The 19928-nt window shown below is 46.1% G+C and overlaps 1 protein-coding gene across 1 annotated transcript in view; it reads left to right on the top strand.

The window, feature by feature from the left end:
* AASS (aminoadipate-semialdehyde synthase) overlaps positions 1-19928 on the top strand; it is a 67234-nt gene that overhangs the window by 15453 nt on the left and 31853 nt on the right. Inside the window, exon 3 of the mRNA XM_066591841.1 lies at positions 17259-17435. Coding sequence (XP_066447938.1) covers positions 17259-17435 — 177 coding nt within the window. The remainder of the gene's footprint in view (positions 1-17258; positions 17436-19928) is intronic.

Genomic DNA, 19928 nt, shown 5'->3' with positions numbered 1-19928 from the left:
GAGGTAGCAGAGCTCTGTGTGAGAATCAGGATGGAGGTAGCAGAGCTCTGTGTGAGAATCAGGATGGATGTAGCAGAGCTGTGTGTGAGAGAATCGGGATTCATGTAGCAGAGCTGTGTGTGAGAGAATTGGGATTCATGTAGCAGAGCTGTGTGTGAGAGAATCGGGATTCATGTAGCAGAGCTGTGTGTGAGAGAATCGGGATTCATGTAGCAGAGCTGTGTATGAGAGAATCGGGATTCATGTAGCAGAGCTGTGTGTGAGAGAATCGGGATTCATTTAGCAGAGCTGTGTGTGAGAGAATCGGGATTCATGTAGCAGAGCTGTGTGTGAGAGAATCGGGATTTATGTAGCAGAGCTGTGTGTGAGAGAATCGGGATGCATGTAGCAGAGCTGTGTGTGAGAGAATCGGGATGCATGTAGCAGAGCTGTGTGTGAGAGAATTGGGATGCATGTAGCAGAGCTGTGTGTGTAATGTGTGGCGATCATAATGGATGTACCATGTAGCAGAGCTGTGTGTGAATCAGGATGTAGCAGAGATGTGTGTGGGGTTAGAATGGATGTAGTAGAGCTGTGTTTGTTATGTGCTGTGTGTGTAATATGTGGGAATAAAGATGGATGTAGTAGAGCTGTGTTTGTAATTTGTGGGGATCGTGATAGATCTACCATGTAGCAGAACTGTGTGCCTGTGAATCAGGATGTAGCAGAGCTGTGTGTGTTATATGCTGTGTGTGTGATGTGTGGGGTTAGGATGGATGTAGTAGAGCTGTGTTTGTAATGTGTGGGAATCAGGATGGATGTAGTAGAGCTGTGCATGTAATGTGTGGGGATAAGAATGGATGTACCATGTAGCAGAGCTGTGTGTGTCATGTGCTGTGTGGGGTTAGGATGGATGTAGTAGGCTGTGTGTGATGTGAGGGGATGATAATGGATGTACCAGAGCTGTGAATCGGGATGTAACAGAGCTTTGTGTGTCATATGTGATGTGTGGGGTTAGGATGGTTGTAGTAAAGCGGTGTGTCTGTAATGTGTGGAAATCAGGATGGATGTAGAGTGTAGCAGAGCTGTGTGTGTAATGTGTGGGAATCAAGATGGATGTGGTAGAACTGTGTGTGGCATGTAGTAGAGCTGTGTGTGTTTGTGTGTGTGTGTGTAATGCGCGGGAATCGGGATGGATATTTAAGAGCTGTCTGTGTAATATGTGGGAATCAGGATGGATGTACCATGTAGCGCAGCTGTGTGGTGCATTGCGCCACCAGAAACACTGGTGCTATAATTTCCTAATAAATCCTTATCTATATCAGAATAATTGAAAAAGAAAAGAATCAAGGTGTTGCAATGGCTCAGTCAAAGTCCAGACCTCAACCCAATTGAAATGCTGTGGCAGGACCTAAGGGAAGCTGTGCCTAAACAAATGCCCACAAGCCTCAATGAAGTTAAGCAATGTTGTAAAGAAAACAATATGGGTCAGAAGCGGCGCTCCGATGGTTGTGGAAAACAGTGGAAAGACGACTGGTGTAAAGAGACTCACCGCAACTGAACCGGTCCTGCGGGCTAGGGACCGGTCAGTTTGTTGGTCCACGTGAGCCTCTTATAGCAAGGTTAGGTAAAATAGGGATCAATGGTCCTAGGACATCCCAGAGGGAGAGCGGCAGAAGGCGACTCCAAACAAATGCGTTTGAGGAGGAAAGAATATGCAATCAGGGTAAAAGGAAAAAACACACTTTTGCGCTCCGTCAAACTGTATCAATACATGTCAGGGTCTTACTTGTTAGGGGGTGCCTGGACTCCTGGCACCTCTCGCATCCAAAGAAGCAGAAAATCCAGTTGAGAAAGGCGTATTCCTGTAGATCAATTTATTATATTTAAAACAAATTAATAGTGCTGTGACGCGTTTCGGCTTATACCAAGCCTTTTTCAAGCATGAGAAATAAGTTGCAAGCTGCCTCTATTTATAGTGAGCATACAAATGGGAAAAGAAAGGGGAGGGGGGAACAATCTACTCTGTCACTCCCCTAAGTGGGTGTGGTCTTTCGATAATTAGTGTATTGAAATGCATATGAAACTCTTAAGATGTCTTATCCCTATAATATTGACGTCCTCTCGCTGGTATTGCATCACACATCGTATGATGCAGCAGCAGGTATAAGTTAATAAGTGGGACTGTACTGGACGGCGTCCGCGTGGTAGCGCGGCGCCGTTTAGTGACGTCCATGGGATCATATGATAACCCAGGGAAAGGGCGGAGTGTCACGACGCCACGGGGAGAGGGCGTTCCTAGTGACGTGAGTATAGGCACTGGGTATCCCTGGTTTCGGATAGAGGGCGTGGTAATGTAGCGTCACTAATGGGAATTCACTCCCAGTGACGTTAGTATGGTCACATGATACTGCGTAGAGCGTGGTCACGTCCAAAACATGAGGGCGTGGCGTCACATGACCGCACGGCCGGGATCACGTGGGGAAAGAGGGGGGGGGGGGCATGTAACTATTGTGCAGTCACAATATATAACATAGTTTGTTTCCTAATCCCCTTCCCGTTTCCGTGTGACCTGGATCGCGCGGTCATGTGATGCTATGTTTTCCAATTTAGACGTGACTATGCATCTGGGTAACTCCTCTTGTGTTTGTCCCAGCGGGGCTACCATTAGATGATCACATGACAAAACGCTGGTCTGTCAACATATGCCCCCCTCCCTCTTTCCCCACGTGATCCCGGCCGTGCGGTCATGTGACGCCACGTCCTCATGTTTTGGACGTGACCACGCTCTACGCGGTATCATGTGACCATACTAACGTCACTGGGAGTGAATTCCCATTATTGACTCTACATTACCACGCCCTCTATCCGAAACCAGGGATACCCAGTGCCTATACTCACGTCACTAGGAACGCCCTCTCCCCGTGGCGTCGTGACACTCCGCCCTTCCTCTGGGTTATCATATGATCCCATGGACGTCACTAAACGGCGCCGCGCTACCACACGGACGCCGTCCAGTGCAGTCCCACTTATTAACTTATACCTGCTGCTGCATCATTTGATGTGTGATGCAATACCAGCGAGAGGACGTCAATATTATAGGGATAAGACATCTTAAGAGTTTCATATGCATTTCAATACACTAATTATCGAAGACCACGCCCAGTTAGGGGAGTGACAGAGTAGATTGTCCCCCCTCCCCTTTCTTTTCCCATTTGTATGCTCACTATAAATAGAGGCAGCTTGCAAATTGTTTCTCATGCTTGAAAAAGGCTTGGTATAAGCCGAAACGCGTCACAGCACTATTAATTTGTTTTAAATATAATAAATTGATCTACAGGAATGCGCCTTCTTCAACTGGATTTTCAGCTTCTTTGGATGCGAGAGGTGCCAGGAGTCCAGGCACCCCCTAACAAGTAAGACCCTGACATGTATTGATACAGTTCGACAGAGCGCAAAAGTGTTATTTTTTTATTTATTTTTTTTTCCTTTTGCCCTGATTGCAATGTTGTAAAGAAGAGTCCGCCAAAACATCTCTACAATGATGTGAGAGACTGATAAAATCAGTCAGAAAATTAATAGATTCAGGGTTTCCCGCTAAAAGTAGTTCTACAAGCCATTGATTCATGGGGTGTACTTAATTTTTCACACACTGCTTCTGCATTTTGGCTTAGTTTTGTCATGGTGTAATCTGTCATGTGTTATTATTCATACCATAGAATTCTTAGTTTTTCTTGTGACTGTATGTTTTACACTTGGCCCTGAGCTTAGCTATAACTTGATATTTCTCCTTCTGTGAAGATCTGTCATCTCACTTTCACAGGTAGAATTACAATGAAAGGTAACCCCTTTATTATAAAGTTGGAGACAGTTAACACTGGATCCACTAATGACAGTATGTGATGGTCGCAGCTCATCACCTCCTCCTCCCTGCACTGTGACCTCTGCACAGAGCGCAGAACATGGCTAGAACTTTATGCCATATGTCAATCTTCTCCTGGTTACAGGTTCCTATGTCCATGTGTTTGTTTTAAAGCAGATCTTTAAATGCTGTTAGCAGCTCAGGCAAGATGGCAGCCACCATAGTCATGTACAGAAAATTGGATAGAAAAAAATCTGCAACCAGAAAATGGGTAGGAACAATATATCCAGAAGATGTAGGTGACACATTCCCTTTAAACGACTGCTAACTTTCAAACAACTTGTGCTTTTATATGATAGCCAAAGTGCAAATCACTTCACCTAATATGGCATTTATGTGTTGAAAAATTACTCTAAAGTGTTAGCGAAGGGTGAGCTGAAAACTATATAAAATCAATAACTCTGAAAAACCCTTTGTGTCAATAAATTGCACTGCGCTTAAAGGGGTTGTCCGGCCATGCAGGGTGAATTATTTTTTTCTTTTTTTCTTTATAATAGTAATGCTTTCCTTTTACTAAGCATTGTAAAGCACAGCATACATGGGTTCAAAACGTCAGACATATCAGCTCTAATGTCTTTTTCTTACTTTGTAAGCTGATGCTGTAAGAAGCTTTCAAAGATGGCGCCGTTGTGCTGTTTTCCAACATTGCCCTACGTCTTTCCCCCCTGTGTGCGTGCTCCCAATGCAGAAGAACAAAAAAAACAAGTACAGTAATTTGTCACACGGGGGAGGGGGGCTGTCACTATATCTTGTCGCGCTCGGGGGGGGGGGGGGGGGAGAAGGGACTGTCACTCTGTTGGTGCGGTTTGGGGTGCGGACCCAAAGCCAAATAGTGACATCCCCCCCTCCCACACACACACAATTGCCCCAGCACAAAAAGTGCCCCCCCCAAATAATTGCCCCAGCACTAAGTGACCCTCCCCCAAATAATTGCCCCAGCAGTGATAGTGACCTTCCCCCAAATAATTGCCCCAGCAGTGATAGTGACCTTCCCCCAAATAATTGCCCCAGCAGTGATAGTGACTCCTCCCAATAATTGCCCCAGCAGTGATAGTGACTCCCCTCAATAATTGCCCCAGCAGTGATCGTGACTCCCCCCAATAATTGCCCCAGCAGTGATAGTGACTCCCCCCAATAATTGCCACAGGAGAGATGGGGACCCCCAATAATTGCTCCAGCAGTGATGGGGACCCCCAGTAGCTGCCTCAGCAGTGATGGGGACCCCCTCAGCCCCATACTGCCCCCAGTAGTGATACTTATCCTTCAGGACCAGTGGACGCTCCTGTCTGAATCGGCTTCAGCGCAAACTGCGCATGCGTGAAGAATCTGCCGCGCATTCCCGAGCTGACAATCGCAACCACGGCCCGACGAGCGCTACTGTGCATGCCCGACGAAAAGAGGAAAAATGAATAGAGATGAGCGAACGTACTCGTCCGAGCTTGATACTCGTTTGAGTATTAGCGTGTTCAAGATGCTCGTTACTAGAGAGAGGCGAGCACCACGCGATGTTCGAGTTACTTTCACTTTCATCTCTGAGGCGTTAGCGCGCTTTTCTGGCCAATAGAAAGACAGGGAAGGCATTACAACTTCCCCCTGCGACGTTCAAGCCCTATACCACCCCCCTGCAGTGAGTGGCTGGCGAGATCAGGTGTCACCTGAGTATATAAATCGGCCCCTCCCAAGGCTCGCTACAGATGCATTCTGACATAGTTCAGGGAAAGTGCTGTCTTGCTGGAGTTGCTATAGGGAGAGTGTTGGGGTTCTTGAAGCCTAAAATAACTCCTAACGGTCCTTCTTAGGGCCACATCTGACCGTGTGCAGTACTGTTGAGGCTGCTTTTTGCAGTGTTGCACTTTTTTTTTTTTTTTTGTATATCGGCCGTGCAGAGCATTGCGTCCTCAGTCTGCAGTAATTTTACATAGTATAGGGCCAGTAGTGCTGAGGCAGGGACAGTGAAAAAGGTGAAAGACGTATACTGTCTATATAGGCAGTGGGCTTTTCCAAAAAAATTTGGGAAAAAACATTCTATTTGGGCTGCCTGTGACCGTCCTGAGTGTACTGCGTCTCTGCTGGGGGTAGTAGTCCTAATTAATACGCAGCCAGCTAAGTGTTACAGCAGGCTTGCGCAAAATTCTTTCCTGGCTCTGCTGTGCGTTCCGTAAGCGAAGTCAGCCTCCAACCACAGGCCAATAAGCGGCACATTTAATTACAGCGTTCTGTTTCTGCACTACTGGTAATACACCATGCTGAGGGGTAGGGGTAGGCCTAGAGGACGTTGGCGTGGACGCGGGTGAGGACGCGGAGGCCCAAGTCAGGGTGTGGGCACAGGCCGAGCTCCTGATCCAGGTGTATCGCAGTCGACTGCTGCGGGATTAGGAGAGAGGCAAGTTTCTGGCGTCCCCACATTCATCTCACAATTAATGGGTCCACGCGGTAGACCTTTATTAGAAAATGAGCAGTGTGAGCAGGTCCTGTCGTGGATGGCAGAAAGTGCATCCAGCAATCTATCGACCACCCAGAGTTCTGCGCCGTCCACTGCTGCAACTCTGAATCCTCTGGCTGTTGCTCCTCCTTCCTCCCAGCCTCCTCACTCCATTACAATGACACATTCTGAGGAGCAGGCAGACTCCCAGGAACTGTTCTTCCACTGGAGGAGTTTGTTGTGACCGATGCCCAACCTTTGGAAAGTTCCCGGGGTCCGGGGGATGAGGCTGGGGACTTCCGGCAACTGTCTCAAGAGCTTTCAGTGGGTGAGGAGGACGATGACGATGAGACACAGTTGTCTATCACTCAGGTAGTAGTAATTGGAGTAAGTCCGAGGGAGGAGCGCACAGAGGATTCGGAGGAAGAGCAGCAGGACGATGAGGTGACTGACCCCACCTGGTTTGCTACGCCTACTGAGGACAGGTCTTCAGAGGGGGAGGCAAGTGCAGCAGCAGGGCAGGTTGGAAGAGGCAGTGTGGTGGCCAGGGGTAGAGGCAGGGCCAGACCGAATAATCCACCAACTGTTTCCCAAAGCGCCCCCTCGCGCCATGCCACCCTGCAGAGGCCGAGGTGCTCAAAGGTCTGGCAGTTTTTCACTGAGAGTGCAGACGACCGACGAACAGTGGTGTGCAACCTTTGTCGTGCCAAGATCAGCCGGGGACCCACCACCACCAGCATGTGCAGACATATGATGGCCAAGCACCCCACAAGGTGGGACGAAGGCCGTTCACCGCCTCCGGTTTGCACCGCTGCCTCTCCCCCTGTGCCCCAACCTGCCACTGAGATCCAACCCCCCTCTCAGGACACAGGCAGTACCGTCTCCTGGCCTGCACCCACACCCTCACCTCCGCCGTCGCTAGCGCAAGTGTTTGAGCGCAAGCGCAAGTACGCCGCCACGCACCCGCACGCTCAAGCGTTAAACGTGCACATAGCCAAATTGATCAGCCTGGAGATGCTGCTGTATAGGGTTGTGGAAACGGAGGCTTTCAAAGGTATGATGGCGGCGGCCCCGCGCTACTCAGTTCCCAGTCGCCACTATTTTTCCCGATGTGCCGTCCCAGCCCTGCACGACCACGTCTCCTGCAACATTGTACGCGCCCTCACCAACGCGGTTACTGCCAAGGTAACCGCGTTGAACAACGGACACGTGGACAAGCACAGGCGGGCAGGGCCACTATATCTCCCTGACGGCACATTGGGTGAATTTAGTGTAGGCTGGGACAGAGTCAGAGCCTGGGACCGCTCACGTCCTACCCACCCCCAGAATTGCGGGCCCCAGCTCGGTGGTGGTATCTGTGGCGGTGTATGCTTTCTCCACTGAACCACCCTCCTCCTCCTACGCAACCTCTGTCTCGCAATCAAGATGTGTCAGCAGCAGCATGTCGCCAGCAGTCGGTGTCGCACGGCAGCACAGCGGTGGGCAAGCGTCAGCAGGCCGTGCTGAAACTACTCAGCTTAGGAGAGAAGAGGCCCACGAACTGCTGCAGGGTCTGACAGAGCAGACCGACCGCTGGCTTGCGCCGCTGAGCCTCCAACCGGGCATGGTCGTGTGTGACAACGGCCGTAACCTGGTGGCGGCTCTGCAGCTCGGCAGCCTCACGCACGTGCCATGCCTGGCCCACATCTTTAATTTGGTGGTTCAGCGCTTTCTGAAAAGCTACCCACGCTTGTCAGACCTGCTCGGAAAGGTGCGCCGGCTCTGCGCACATTTCTGCAAGTCCCACACGGACGCTGCCACCCTGCGCACCCTGCAACATCGGTTTAATCTGCCAGTGCACCGACTGCTGTGCGACGTGCCCACACGGTGGAACTCTACGCTCCACATGTTGGCCAGGCTCTATGAGCAGCGTAGAGCTATAGTGGAATACCAACTCCAACATGGGCGGCGCAGTGGGAGTCAGCCTCCTCAATTCTTTACAGAAGAGTGGGCCTGATTGGCAGACATCTGCCAGGTCCTTGGAAACTTTGAGGAGTCTACCCAGATGGTGAGCGGCGATGCTGCAATCATTAGCGTCACCATTCCTCTGCTATGCCTCTTGAGAAGTTCCCTGCAAAGCATAAAGGCAGACGCTTTGCGCTCGGAAACGGAGGCGGGGGAAGACAGCATGTCGCTGGATAGTCAGAGCACCCTCATGTCTATATCTCAGCGCGTTGAGAAGGAGGAGGAGGAGCATGAGGAGGATGAGGAGGAGGGGGAAGAGACAGCTTGGCCCACTGCTGAGGGTACCCATGCTGCTTGCCTGTCATCCTTTCAGTGTGTATGGCCTGAGGAGGAGGAGGAGGATCCTGAAAGTGATCTTCCTAGTGAGGACAGCCATGTGTTGCGTACAGGTACCCTGGCACACATGGCTGACTTCATGTTAGGATGCCTTTCTCGTGACCCTCGCGTTACACGCATTCTGGCCACTACGGATTACTGGGTGTACAAACTGCTCGACCCACGGTATAAGGAGAACCTTTCCTCTCTCATACCCGAAGAGGAAAGGGGTTCGAGAGTGATGCTATACCACAGGACCCTGGCGGACAAACTGATGGTAAAATTCCCATCCGACAGCGCTAGTGGCCGAAGGCGCAGTTCCGAGGGCCAGGTAGCAGGGGAGGCGCGGAGATCAGGCAGCATGTACAGCACAGGCAGGGGAACACTCTCTAAGGCCTTTGACAGCTTTCTGGCTCCCCAGCAAGACTGTGTCACCGCTCCCCAGTCAAGGCTGAGTCGGCGGGAGCACTGTAAAAGGATGGTGAGGGAGTACGTAGCCGATCGCACGACCATCCTCCGTGACGCCTCTGCCCCCTACAACTACTGGGTGTCGAAGCTGGACACGTGGCCTGAACTCGCGCTGTATGCCCTGGAGGTGCTTGCTTGTCCTGCGGCTAGCGTCTTGTCAGAGAGGGTGTTTAGTGCGGCTGGGGGAATCATCACGGATAAGCGTACCCGCCTGTCAACCGACAGTGCCGACAGGCTTACACTCATCAAGATGAACAAAGCCTGGATTTCCCCAGACTTCTCTTCTCCACCAGCGGACAGCAGCGATACCTAAACAATACGTAGGCTGCACCCGCGGATGGAAGCATCGTTCTCTATCACCATCAAAAACGGGGACCTTTTAGCTTCATCAATCTGTGTATTCTATTCATCCTCCTCCTGCTCCTCCTCCTGAAACCTCACGTGATCACGCCGAACGGGCAATTTTTCTTAGGCCCACAAGGCTCAGTCATATGACTTTTGTAAACAATGTTTATACGTTTCAATCCTCATTAAAGCGTTGAAACTTGCACCTGAACCAATTTTTATTTTAACTGGGCTCCCTCCAGGCCTAGTTACAAATTAAGCCACATTAACCAAAGCGATTAATGGGTTTCACCTGCCCTCTTGGTTGGGCATGGGCAATTTTTCTGAGGTACATTAGTACTGTTGGTACACCAATTTTTTTGGGCCTTCGCCTACAGTGTAATCCAATTAATTTTTTGGCCACCTGCATTAAAGCTGATGTTACATCAGCTGTGCTGGGCACTGCAATGGGATATATTTATGTACCGCCGGTGGCTTCCTGGGACCCACCCATGCTGTCGGTCCACATGGACTTCCCATTAGGGAGATGCACGTGCCTGTGTATACTTATAAAAAACTCGAGCCTGACTGGGGCATGCAGTTTGGGCCGAAGCCCACCTGTATTTAATCAGACGTTAGCTCTGCTGTCCAGGGCACTGCAATGGGATATATTTTTGTACCGCCAGTGGGTTCCAGGGAGCCACCCATGCTGTCGGTCCATACGGACCTCACATTAGGGAGTTGTACGTGCCTGTGTCTATGTATTAAAAACCCCGGTCTGACTGGGGTATGCAGTGTGGGCCGAAGCCCACCAGTATTTTATCTGACGTTACCTCAACTGTGCAGGGCAATGCAATGGGATATATTTATGTACCGCCGGTGGCTTCCTGGCACCCACCCATGCTGTCGGTCCACACGGAGTTGTAACTGCATGTGTCCACTTCTAAAGAAGCCCAGTCTGACTGGGGCATGCAGTGTGGGCCGAAGCCCACCTGTATTTTATCTGACGTTACATCAGTTGTGCTCAGCACTGCAATGGGATATATTTATGTACCGCCGGTGGGTTCCAGGGAGCCACCCATGCTGTGTGTCCACAGAATTCCCATTGCGGAGTTGTACCTGCCTTTGACTATTTATAAAAAAACGCGGTCTGACTGGGGCATGCAGACACCTTGACAGAATGAATAGTGTGTGGCACATAGGTTCCCCATTGCTATGCCCACGTGTGCAGCTCCTGATGGAGGTGGCACAGGATTGGATTTCTCATTGCTTCTGTACAGCATTGTGGGCTGTCGCCCCGCCCCTTTTAAAGAGGGTCGCTGCCTAGCCGTGCCAACCCTCTGCAGTGTGTGCCTGCGGTTCCTCCTCATGGCAGACGCACTTATAAATAGACATGAGGGTGGTGTGGCATGAGGGCAGCTGAAGGCTGGGCAGGGACAGTTTGGTGTGCGCTGTGGACACTGGGTCGTGGGGGGGGGGGGTTTGGCAGCATGTAACCCAGGAGAAGTGGCAGCGGAGTGTCATGCAGGCAGTGATTGTGCTTTGTTGGAGGTAGTGTGGTGCTTAGCTAAGGTATGCATTGCTAATGAGGGCTTTTCAGAAGTAAAAATTGTTGGGAGGGGGGGGGGGCACTCTTGCCGCTATTGTGGCTTAATAGTGGGACCTGGGAACTTGAGATGCAGCCCAACATGTAGCCCCTCGCCTGCCCTATCCGTTGCTGTGTCGTTCCCATCACTTTCTTGAATTGCCCAGATTTTCACAAATGGAAACCTTAGCGAGCATCGGCGATATACAAAAATGCTTGGGTCGCCTATTGACTTCAATGGGGTTCGTTATTCGAAACGAACCCTCGAGCATCACGAGATTTTCGTCCTGAGTAACGAGCACCCGAGCATTTTGGTGCTCACTCATCTCTAAAAATGAATGAAGCGAGGATTTTTTTGGAACCAGGGACGACAGGATTGTCAACACGGGGGGGGGGGGGGGGGGTGTTTGCACTACTGTAGGTAAGTATCAATCTTCTGTATGGCTCATTTACAAAGCACACCGTTTATTACAAAGTACAATGTAATGGCCCTACAGAAGTGCAGACATGCATCTGCCACGGCGGGACAACCCCTTTGAAATTGATAAAAGTCCTTCACCTCACAGTGCCATTTATGAACATTAAGTACACACAATCTTTCATACCCAAGCGCATACGCTGATATACCGAAAATAAAAATTACAAGCAAATGAGCCTACAACAAGATCACTGAGTATTAATAAAGTGCATATAAGAATAATTCAGAAAATGAGTTTCTGGATAAAATTCATACATGCATTATACTGAAAACCAGCTCATACCTACTGGAACAATGCATAAAGGGCGGGTGCATAGATAAATCAAAGGGATGGCTTGATGGATACAATTCATTAGCACACTATATGCAAACAGTCTCATAAATACTACTAAAGAGCACGAAGCGCATGATACATAAATGTATCTACTAGCTTCTAGTGAGGTTTAATTCATATTCAAATGTATAGATATCAGTATGTGCATAATGGATATGCTACTGCAGTAGATAATTCATACATGGATGGAAAAATTTGAGAATCTGATCATAGTGTTATAAGCTTTCAAAACTGTATCATGTAACCATCTCTATTCTTTTATTTTTACTCTGGATCAAAAGAGCAGACTGTTGCGCTTTTAATTCCAGTTTCAGAAACAGAATATATAGGGATCATTAAAAAAAGAAAAAACTATTGCATTGTACTCAATGGGAGGCGAGTGGAACTTGTAGACAATTTCTTTTTTCAGTGGTGCCTTTTCAGTTAATGTGGCTCAGTGGTTAGCACTGTTGCCTTGCAATGCTGAGGTGCTAGGTTCGAATCTCATCAAGGGTAACATCAGCTTTAAAGGAAAAAAAACTCCATTCAGCCATCACTCTTGGTCAGATTTGAACCCACATGCAGATGTTGTCTTTGATCAAATTTGAAATTAGGACCTTTATGCAGCAAGGCAACAGTGGTAATGATTAAGCTACCATGTTTTTTTTCCTTCTTATTCTCCTTCCTTCTCCTCCTCCAGAGGAGAAAGTAAAGGAGGAGGATAAGACACTTTTCGTTCTTCTCTTATTCCAGAGAAGAAGAAGCAGGAGGAGAAAAAAACATGATGGCTGAGTGGCTAGCACTGCTACGTTATGACACTGGGGTTCTAGGTTCATGTCTGACTGTAGACAACATCTGCAAGTAGATTGTATGTTTTCATTGTGTGTGTTCTAATGACGGAGCTAATATGCTTGAGAAGAACTACTGCTTGCAGTGCTGGAATTGAAATCTGACCAAGGCTGATGTCTATGTTCTCTTTGTGTCTATTCTTCTTTTTCTATTTCTCTAGCAATGAAAGAACAAGCATGGTGGCTTAGTCATGAGCACTGCTGCCTTGCAGTGCTGGAGTTGTAGGTACAAATCTGACCAAGGGTGATGTCTGTGTGGAGTTTTTCAAAGTTGATGTTGTCCTTAATGAAATGTAAACCTAGTACCCCAACATTGTGAACCAAGCGTGCTAACCACTGAGCCATTTTCATTGAAGTACACACACCACCATTGCTTAGATATTAAAAAAAAGATGTAAGTAGAAAGTTTACAGATGCTATTCATCTCGCTTCCGGTTTCTGACTTCCATTTTTAATAGACCTGGACCAGTCGAATAAACGCTAGTATGAATGTAGTCTTGTACGTCGCCATTCCTGTCCAATGCATTTCCTCTTGCTTTCGTTTATCGGAGACTTGTAAAGTGTATACTTGATACGGTATGTATGCAATATTCATCGACTGATTGCAAAGTTAAGGATTGCCCAGGAATTTTTGGATAATGGGCAACCCATCTGTGTTGGAGACATGTCAAGAGCGATCTGCCTTATGAATGCATCCTTCTTTAGCCCAAGCGAGAATGAAAGTTTGTCATGGAAGCTCAATCATGGGTTGGAGAGCAATTTGAGAAAAGTTGAATCTATGTAATTATGTAGGATTAAGAAGTTCTTGACTAGTATAGACATCTTCTTCCTGATGTGTAATTGAGAGTTGCAGTGTGAATCTTGTCTTGACTGTACGCTGTAATGTAACAGCATCTCTCGCAATGTTTAGCAGCCAGTTTGAGCTGCGTTCCCCTTTCTTGGATGGCTAGGGGTGAGCTGCTCATAACAGAATGGCTTCTTAGAAATGTCCTAGTTCACGTAAAAAAACACGATTACTTTGAGTACTTTATGAACATTTAAGGATGGTCTTCATTGAAAGGACAGCGGATGCTACATAAAGGAAAGAAGTGCATAACAGCACCTGAATAGTACTCAAGAAATGTACGCTGTTGGTTTTGTAGTGTGACCACTGATCCGTATTAACACATTTGAGCTTTTAAGGGTTTTATCATGTCAATTCATAAAGGCATCAACAAAAAAAATGGAGCGGGCTCAGTCATTCATCTGTCATAAATGTAACAGCATTTCTTCAACTTTTACTTTTGTTGCGGGGGTCAACTATTTGAGCATTTATTGTGTTTGCTAGGCGGCATTATTCAATATATGTAACATTTTAGAATGAACATGTTTTTGTTCCCGTGATTCAAGGACAACTTGTCTTTCCTGAAAGATGCATTTTCTTTCTTACTAGTACAAAAACTAATAGAGAAGAATATGTCCATGTTTTTCATTCATTGCCATACCTTGGAAAACATAAAAAGAGAAGCATACAGACATTTCTTTTATTTCACATGAAACTAGAAAGGAGTAAAACTTTTAGCTTTTTCTTAAGATGAATGGGTCAGATTTACTAATGTCTGAAATATACAGTAGAGAGCATAAAGCTAGACCAGGCAGGCAAAAAAATGCAATAAATTTATCACAGTTATGCACGCTTTGTGGTAGACTTGGCTCCTCTTGCTTGACTTGTTTTTTAACAATTCTCTCCGCCTTGTTACCTCTTGGCTGACTGACTTTACACCAGCATTTTGCACATAATGTATATCCTTGGGGCACTCAGGTAAGTATATGTAGAAGCAAAGAGGCTGTATTTAGTTTGCCATATGGTGGTCATTGACTTTCAGTGGCAGAGAATTCAATGATTTAGCGCTGAAAATGCACAATACACTGCAGTACAGAAGTATTACAGTGCATTCTACAAGTGTTCTCATATTGAACTACACCAGTAGAGCAAAGAAGTTAAGTTTATTAAAATTCACCCCATCCTTGTCCATTTGTCATTTAAAAAATAAAACTTATTTATATTACAATGTCTGTAAAAGTCCTGAATGTCAAAATATTGCGTAATTTTTCCCATATGGTTGCCATTAAATCAAAACCCAAGAGACTGTGATGGACTGTAATAGAATTATGGGTTTTTCACCTCAATACATTTTATATGGTACATTAAATGCTGCTGTTAACATACTACTCTACAGCAAAATACAAGCTCTCGTACAGCTATATCGGTGAAAAATTCCCAAAAAGAAACTATCATTGCTAAGCCTCTTTTCTATCAATGGAATAAGAGCAGTTCCTTTGTACATTGGTGCATTGATGGTTAAGTAATGACTGCCATCTCCCCCGGGGCTTTCCCTAACATACAAGCACGTATCGTAAATGAGTGTGGAAATGTAATAGTTGTCTATATGCAGTCCTCTAGACTTCTTTGCCAGTGCAGATGTAATGGGCGATTTTTGAAACCGAATCGCCCTACAATAGGACAAGCAGCGATTTTTATTAGTTTTTTTCCTCCATCGTAGACCATCTGTCTGAGATATAAATCACTCATGTGAATGAACATGTTGAAAGCAATTGGTCAGATATTGCATGTTAAAAATTTGCCCATGTGAGCGCATGCTCACTTTCATCCCATCATCCACACTGTAATTGCTTCTCTTTAACACCCTGTGCCTTTTTTTCCCCTTTCTGTTGGTTTTTGTTTGGCTTTAACATGTGAATCCCATTTAATTCAGCTTAAGGGCTCATTCACATGACCATGATTTCAGCACGTATTACAGCCACAATGACCTAGCATGTAAACCCTGCGTGTCGTGACACATGAGAAATGGATCGCAGCATGCTCTATTTCTCCGCATACCATGCAGCGTGAGCCCTATACTTTTGTATGGGCAGCATATGTAACGCTGTCCATATGCAGTACATTGCATATGGGCGGAGATTCATACGGAACCCCACTATGAAACAGAGCGGGGGATTTTTTAAAAAGTCACACTGTGCTTGTCTGTGCACTCGCTGCCATATGTGGCCTCTGCCGCCTCACACAGACCGGTAAAACGCAGCATTTTACAGATACGGTCATGTGAATGAGCCCTTATACTGACTCCTGTTTCCACTCTTTTTTTTTTTTTTTTCTTGTACGTTTTCTATTCTCAAGGCTTATTACTTTGAGACTTCTTTCCAGACCCTTTGATGTCCTTCTTGCTTTCCTTTTATAACTTTCATATTTTGATTAATACTTGTGCATAACTTTTTTTGCAGTGACTGGCATCTTTTGCCACACTCCATTTTGTATTTCCATCTTGATATTTATAATCCGTCCAATTGGTTCAGTTGACAGATCTCTTGTTACCATGTTTTCTTTCAGTTAACCAAGTCCAGCAGTTCTGGAAGTCTGTGAGCACTCCTTTTTAGGTCCCTTTCACACATTAGTATTTTGCTTCAGCATGTGGCAACCAAAGCCTAGAACAGAATCTACAGAGAAAAGGTATAAGGGAAAGATTTGCATGTTCTGCTTTTGGAGACCTTCCTAGTTTTGGCTTACAGATGCTAAAGCCAAATACTGCTTGTGAAGCATTCAACTTTCAAGTTTTTTTCATATTCCAACTTGCAAAAAAAATATACTTTTAAAATGCAGCGTTATTACAAATTATCTTGCTGATTTGAAACCCTGACACACAATTAATGACACTCGGATACATGAATTTGATGTCAATGGAAATAAAGACATAAAATGTTTTCTTGCACAGCATCAAAAAGGTTTCCCACATCAGAGGTACTGAAGCTGAGCCCCCTTTGCCACTTGACACACATCGAGTCTGTAGTCAGGTTCCTGCTATACACGTAGAGTATCCCGATTCACTGATGGCCGAGGTGATGATGAGGATGCAATGGCTTGTGTGATACATACTCGCAAATCATACATGGTGGGTGGTAAGGGTGGCATGTAGACTCTATCATTAACACGCGGCCAGATAAAAAATCACCAGATGTAAGGTCAAGAAAACATGGAGGACAAGGAAGAAGTTCACTATCTTCACGACCTGCGCGGCCAATCCATCTGTTCAATGAAGTCAGAAGCGAACTCTGACCTTATTGAGTTCGCTTCTGACTTCATTGTGAGAATAGAAGGGGTGTATGAATTTTGTGTTAAGCTTGGGAAGGGCACTAATGAAACTCGCAAAATGTTAGGACAAGCATGTAATGGTGAAATACTGTACTTTTAGAGAAATAACTACTTCATCCGCCTTGATGACACCTATAAAGTGCTTTCACCGACTGTGGCAGAATGCTGAAGAGTATGGCTGTCCAACTGCAGGTTTAGACATGTTGATGCTTGACATTCACAAATACCTGGATGGTGTTGCCAGATCTACCACTTGGAAAAACCTGTATCAGTCTCGTTACTTTACAATCGGCTCTCATGCATGTTTGTAGCTCTTTTTGAAGCCTTGAGAATCTTAAATTACTCCCAAGTATGTGGTACCAAAATACTTCCCCACATAAAAATGCTTTGTGCCAGTGTCTCCACCATCTAGAATACATTTTCTGAGTATTTTTACTTATTTTTCTTTTTAAGGACTATATTAAAGCTGGTGGAGCTCTTCAGGAAGATATCTCGCAGGCATCACTAATTGTTGGCGTGAAAAGACCACCAGAAGAAAAACTCATCCCCAAAAAGACCTATGCTTTTTTTTCTCATACTATAAAGGCCCAAGAAGCAAATATGTCATTGCTGGATGAAATTTTGAAACAAGTAAGTATTAACGCATATTTTGTGCTTGTATTAAAAGAAATGTTCGTGTGTATGTATGTGATATATATTTACATAACTTACGATTTTCTGCATTATCCCTTCTGATATTCGTTATGTTATTCAAGCTTATGTTCACTTTTGTAATGGGGGGGTGCAAAGGTCCATGGACTTGAAGAGGTTTGAGTTGCTCTTTGTTAATTTTTGTGTTGTCCTTTTTTTTTTCCTTCTTCTTCTTCACCCCCTTCCTCACCCTTACCCTTTCCGGCAGTCACATGACCTCCCCGCTCCCCCCTCCCCCCGGCTCCCATAGTGAAAGAAACCCTTCCACTTTCACTTTCTAGTACCCAGTGCTCATTGAGCGCTGCGTACTCGGGGAGGGAAAAGGCAGAAATGGTTAAAAACCCCTCCTGCCTTCTCCTCTGGGTTATCAGCTGTCACTAACAGCCTATAAGCCGTCCTGCCTCTGATTGATTACAGCAGCAGGAGGCTTACAGCGCTGCTGTAATTTTACTATCAGCAGGGCTGTAAGCCCAGGATTAAGCGCCGTATAGTTACCATGCTTGGTCCTTAATGGATTAATGAGGCGAACTGACTCCAAATTTGCAAACTAGTTTCCATTGGACCTGATTTTTTTTTTTCTGGAAGACCGACTAGCATTTTACTGGTTGGTTGTTTGTTTTTATTTTTTCCAGTTCAAAAGCCTGATCTTACAAAAATTAAACCCTAACTACAGCACACCTTGTTCACATTTAATCATTATTATTTGATTAGTATCAGTTTGGCCAACTAGTAATTTGTGTGAATCTGATGTGCTATCCAAGTCTCAGGGTGAAGTCACACGAACGTATATCGGCTCGGTTTTCACGCCGAGCCGATATACGTTCGTGTGACTTCACCCTCAGGTAAAGACAATTTCATAGAATGCAGCTGTCTTCCCCCAGGAAACTGATTGGGCATAAACCAAGTTTTTTCCTTTGCTTTGGTTACACTTTTTTGTTTCTTTACCAACTCTGAGTTTCTGCTGTGGAAAATATGTTAAATGTGCCCCTAGCCTAGAGCCTACTACCTCATTGTGCATTGTTTTTTTGCCGTCCTCTGGATCAACATTTGGAGGTAATAGGCTGAACTAAAACGGATGGTTGGATGTCTTTTCGGCCTTATATACTATGTTACTATGTCAGGAAAGTTGCCAGGCTTTCCTTTAGAAGCTATGGATACATACGCTTTGACATGAAGAAAAAAACATTTTACATTTTGCTGTTACCTTGTATTAAAATTGTACTGAGTGTCAATCTGTAATTTCCATTCCTTCATTCATTTTCAGACTTGTTTTATGCATTTGCATTCTGCTTGTAGTTTGACTTTACTCATGTGGTTGTGTCCTTCCCAATAGTAAATGCTGGACGTAAGTGTGTCCAGGATGCTTCTTCCTTCACTAGCTCTCATGTATCAGCACAGCTTCATTCCTATAATGCTTATGGGCTCAGTCACACGGGCGTTTTTACATGCTTTTTTCCGCGTCTCAAAAAATTCGCTTTAGAGAGAACCAATGCTTTTCAATGGCTGCAGTCACGTGCAAATTTGACATGCGGAAAAACGCCTGCGGCGAAAATAGTAGGACACCAGTTCGCAGAATGCATGTAACTGCAGCAAACCAGTGTTCTATGTATGTGAAACCCCTGGATGCGAACGCTCATTCATGAATGGGTGAGTGCTGCCTCTGATTGGCTGAGTGCGAGGACCAATCAGAGGCAGCTCTCAGCTGTCATTAAATTGCTGAGAGCTGCCTCTGATTGGTCACAGTGCTCAACCAATCAGAGGCAGCCCATTCAGGTGGGGATTTAAAATCCTCGCCTGCTGAATACTTCTCAGAGCAGTGCAGGAGAAGAGCTGGCTGCTGAGCCCCGGCAGCTGCAGAGAGGTGAGTATAAATTTTTAAATTTTTTTTAAACACATTTTTGGATTGATTTTCAGAGAAGGGCTTGTATTTGAAGCCCTTTCCCCTAAAATCACCGCAGTGCTTGCTGGCAGCCTATTACTTTTAATGGAGCCGGCTGTATTGCCGGCTCCATTGAATTCAATGGGAGAACATCACGCTCCTCTGCCACAGCTGTGACAGCAGCTGTCACAGCCGCAGTGCGGAATAGCGGACAGTGCTCTATTTGAGTGTTAAAACGCCCGTGTGACCGAGGCCTTTTGAGTGGATAAATGCTGCTAGTCACATTTTTTTCCACCGTGACGCCCGCTTAGGTGATCAGTTATGCATTCAAAAATTCGTGCCTCAAAATGCCCGTGTGACTGAGGCCTTAGTTTTTCTTCTACAGCTCATGAGAAATCTCTTTTCCTATCTGCTGATAGGCACTGGTATGAACGAATGTGCGACTTTCCCCTGCAGTCTCCTGTGGGTTTTCTTCTCTTATACACAGCCCATATGATTCCTCCTCCCTATCTACTACCTACCCTGTTTCCCCGAAAATAAGACGCGTCTTATAT

Source organism: Eleutherodactylus coqui, chromosome 2 (assembly GCF_035609145.1).
Source record: "Eleutherodactylus coqui strain aEleCoq1 chromosome 2, aEleCoq1.hap1, whole genome shotgun sequence".
In the NCBI taxonomy this organism is placed as follows: domain Eukaryota; kingdom Metazoa; phylum Chordata; class Amphibia; order Anura; family Eleutherodactylidae; genus Eleutherodactylus; species Eleutherodactylus coqui.
Note: the sequence above shows the minus strand (reverse complement) of the source record. Positions and strands in the feature narration are given on the sequence as shown.